The following is a 3,177-nucleotide window of genomic DNA, read 5'->3' on the forward strand; positions in this document are numbered from 1 at the left end:
CACCACAAACTCCATTTAAAAGCCATGATCTTTCTTCTCCTATCTCATTACAACTAAATAATGACAAATTATATTTTTCTCTTCTTTTCATCCTGATCAAACATAATTTTAAGGAGTGAAGCAAAATGTGAAAGGAATTTGATTCATGCTATCTATGATGTCGATAGATTTTACTGAGTCGAATAATTGACATCACATTTTGTTTTATATCATTACTAATTAATTTTCTTATTTTTTTGAGATAGCTACAATATGCAATTAACCCGATCACTTTCCACCCCTAAGCATTTTGTGGTGCCAAAGTTTTCCTTTCTTGTAGTTTTGTACATTGAGTTCTCCTTTATTTGTAGTTTTGTACATTTGAGATCTAACGCTAGCATTATTTCCCTGCAATTTTTTGTTTTCTCCCTAGCCATCAATGGGCAGCCTTGCCAATTGGATTTTGCATTTTCTTGTTGGTAAAATATATCGATATGTAAAGTGACAACCAATCTTACGTTTACAAATCATTTGGTTCCATGTTCTCTAAGCTCGCTTGACATGGCCAACTGTATGGTAGTTTGTCCACTTCTTCAGAGTATGTTCATCAAATTAGTGAAATAACAGATGGCATGTCCATCTTGTGTATTCTTCTCATTAAATGCAAAAAGACATGAATCTATTAACTGTCAAATTGCTTTCCAACAGTCTGGCAATAATGGAATCAAACGAAAATATTAAAAGAAAGAAAAAGACAGGCACAAAGAGGGTTAGCTCTCATAATTAATGAAGGTTACATTTGAGGATAACTCTCATATTAGAGAGGTGAAATCATAACTCTGTTACCATGTTAGAAAACGCATGCCATATCTTTAAAACTATTATAAAGCATATGAGAAAATATGGAGAAGACAACAAAGATCAGAGAACACCATCCCCTACTATAAACTCTATTGAGATTAGTATAAGAATGGCATAAGAGATTTTTTCAAGTCAAGTTAGTTTGGAATGACTGGTTTAGTTCACAATTGATAAGTGGAAGTAGTTGTAGTTGCAGAAGTGGCACATTGTTGTAAATCAACCATTGAGAATGAACGCCAAGCCGATGAATTTAGTTGCGGTGGAGATGATGAAAGTATGCTGTTTTTAGTTGATTTACTTTGTGGATGCCGTGGCGGCAGAGGTGAAGATGGAAGAGGAGGAGACCTTGAAATCGAATCATCACTTGAGTTACTGATGCTTTCAGAGCTGCTGCTGCTCATGGCAACTGCAAAAGCCAATGTACTTCGACTTGAGCTGAGTGGTCTCTTTGATATCCCACCGCCTTGACTTTTCAATGGGAAATTTCGGTTCTTTTCCCACACCTGATTGAAGGCAAGAAGGTTTCTGCGTTTCCTGGTGTAGGCATTTTCTGCTTTTGCAATGTCTTTAATGTTGGATGAAGAGGATGCCTCTGTTAAACTTGTGAACGACTTTGATTTACCATTGTAGAAATTTGAGATCCCTCTCCTGCAACCATTACATCAATTCATAATAAGAAAACTGGAAACAAATAAGATGAACTTTGTAAAGTTTGTATATCTCATACAATTAGGCCAAAAAAAAAAAAAAAACCCCCACATAAAATTTGGTATTTGGCAATTGTCAATCCTGGAATGTTCATCAAAACTGGCTAAATTAGCAATTTTGTGGAAACGTCAGTTTATGTTATGCAATTTTAGCTTTACATGTATGTATTTACTATAGACACTACCCCTTTTCATTTCCTGATCTAATTTTTCATGAAAACAAAGGTAGCACGATCTCTTGGTCATATCGTATTGTAAAAAGCACAAGTTTCCTAATCGAGTTTAAACCAGATATGCACAAAAGAATCCTGAATAGAACATTCAACTAGAGAGCCTTTGGTATACGTATTTCGACACAGAAAAACGAAGGCTTTCATATCAAAAAGCAGGACTGAAAGAAGGAGATCAACCAGGCTCAATCAATGCCTTTGGTAATGCTCTATTTGTTAGCAAAATTAAAGATTTTATCTTTTTGGTTGATACTTGATAAATATAGATTTAGACCCTAAGGCTAAGGAACACCATATTTAGCAAATAAGAATAATAAAAAGTATTGCTATATTGGTACAATGAGGAACAACATTAATTTAACCTCATAACCAGGATGAAAAACTCTGATCTTCATGTTCTTCTCAAACCCCATAACTTGGTTATATGCTAAAGATATTAGATCCCCTTTCATAGATTACATTCTACAACAAAAGTCAACTAAAAAAACCCCATAAAATTTAAAACCCAAAAATAGAAAGAGAAAAATTACAAACCTGATAGGCAAGACTTCTTCCAAGGCTTCCATCATATCAAGAGGCCCTTTATAAGAACTCTGTGCTTCATTCTCTCCGCAATCCTCACCGTCCGATGACACATCACTATTCCTCCCGATCGAAGATGATGAAGATGGTGATGGTGATGGTGATGCTGAAGAAGAAGAAGAACATGGACTGCACTCATTCAAACCCTCCAAAGCCAAAGCACTCGACGACCCTCCACGTGACATTCCAGCTGCTCTACTATCCAACTCTATGGACATGATTATACAGCTTCTATATTATGAAAGTGCACGACAAAGAACACAAACAAGAACAAAGAACAAGAAGAAGAAGAGGAAGAAGAAGGAGAACCGTGAAGTGGGTGGTTTTTCTTATTTAAAGACCTGTATGTGTGTGTATGATTATTCTAATTCTAATTCCATTTTTTTTTTCTATATATATAATAATAATAAAAAAAGCTAATTCATTATTTGGATAACATAGTGCGGGAATGAATTAGTTAATTAATATTTGGCTTAAGCCTTATCCTTATCCATCCACTCGTTGTTGCTACAATATTAATAATAAGAATAAATACGGATATATTCGCACACAGTTATGTAAACAGTGAGCTGTTTTATGGTGTAAATTTCATCTTTTACACTTGCTTTTTCTGACAATTTATAAACTTTCTTTCGGCCGCAAACGTATTTCTGTTTTTTTTCTTTCTTTCTTGCTCAACTGTAAATGTCTTTCTGGTGGACAAATTGTCAAATACAGGTGTTTTTGAATTAGCTTTTTGTTAAAAATTTGGTGTATGTTTACTTGTTGATAAACAATCTAGAATCTTAGGAATCTATTATAAGAAAAACTGAATTCAG

The 3,177-nt window shown here is 34.4% G+C and overlaps 1 protein-coding gene across 1 annotated transcript; it reads right to left on the minus strand.

The window, feature by feature from the left end:
- Positions 1-736: 736 nt before the first annotated feature.
- Positions 737-2,697, minus strand: LOC115974777. Its single transcript, XM_031095293.1, has 2 exons — positions 2,312-2,697; positions 737-1,488 (listed from the first exon to the last, which is right to left on the minus strand). The coding sequence occupies exons 1-2, from the start codon at positions 2,575-2,577 to the stop codon at positions 1,002-1,004; spliced, it is 753 nt and encodes a 250-aa protein (XP_030951153.1). The 5' UTR covers positions 2,578-2,697; the 3' UTR covers positions 737-1,001.
- Between the last annotated feature and the right edge of the window lie 480 nt (positions 2,698-3,177).

This window comes from Quercus lobata, chromosome 2 (assembly GCF_001633185.2).
Source record: "Quercus lobata isolate SW786 chromosome 2, ValleyOak3.0 Primary Assembly, whole genome shotgun sequence".
NCBI lineage: Eukaryota > Viridiplantae > Streptophyta > Magnoliopsida > Fagales > Fagaceae > Quercus > Quercus lobata.

Excerpts from the sequence above, each read along its gene's own strand:
- LOC115974777 (XM_031095293.1), bottom strand. The coding sequence starts at position 2,577 with ATGTCCATAGAGTTGGATAGTAGAGCAGCTGGAATGTCACGTGGAGGG. Across the intron at positions 1,489-2,311 it reads GAAGAAGTCTTGCCTATCAG|GAGAGGGATCTCAAATTTCT; the intron begins GTTTGTAATTTT and ends TAATGGTTGCAG.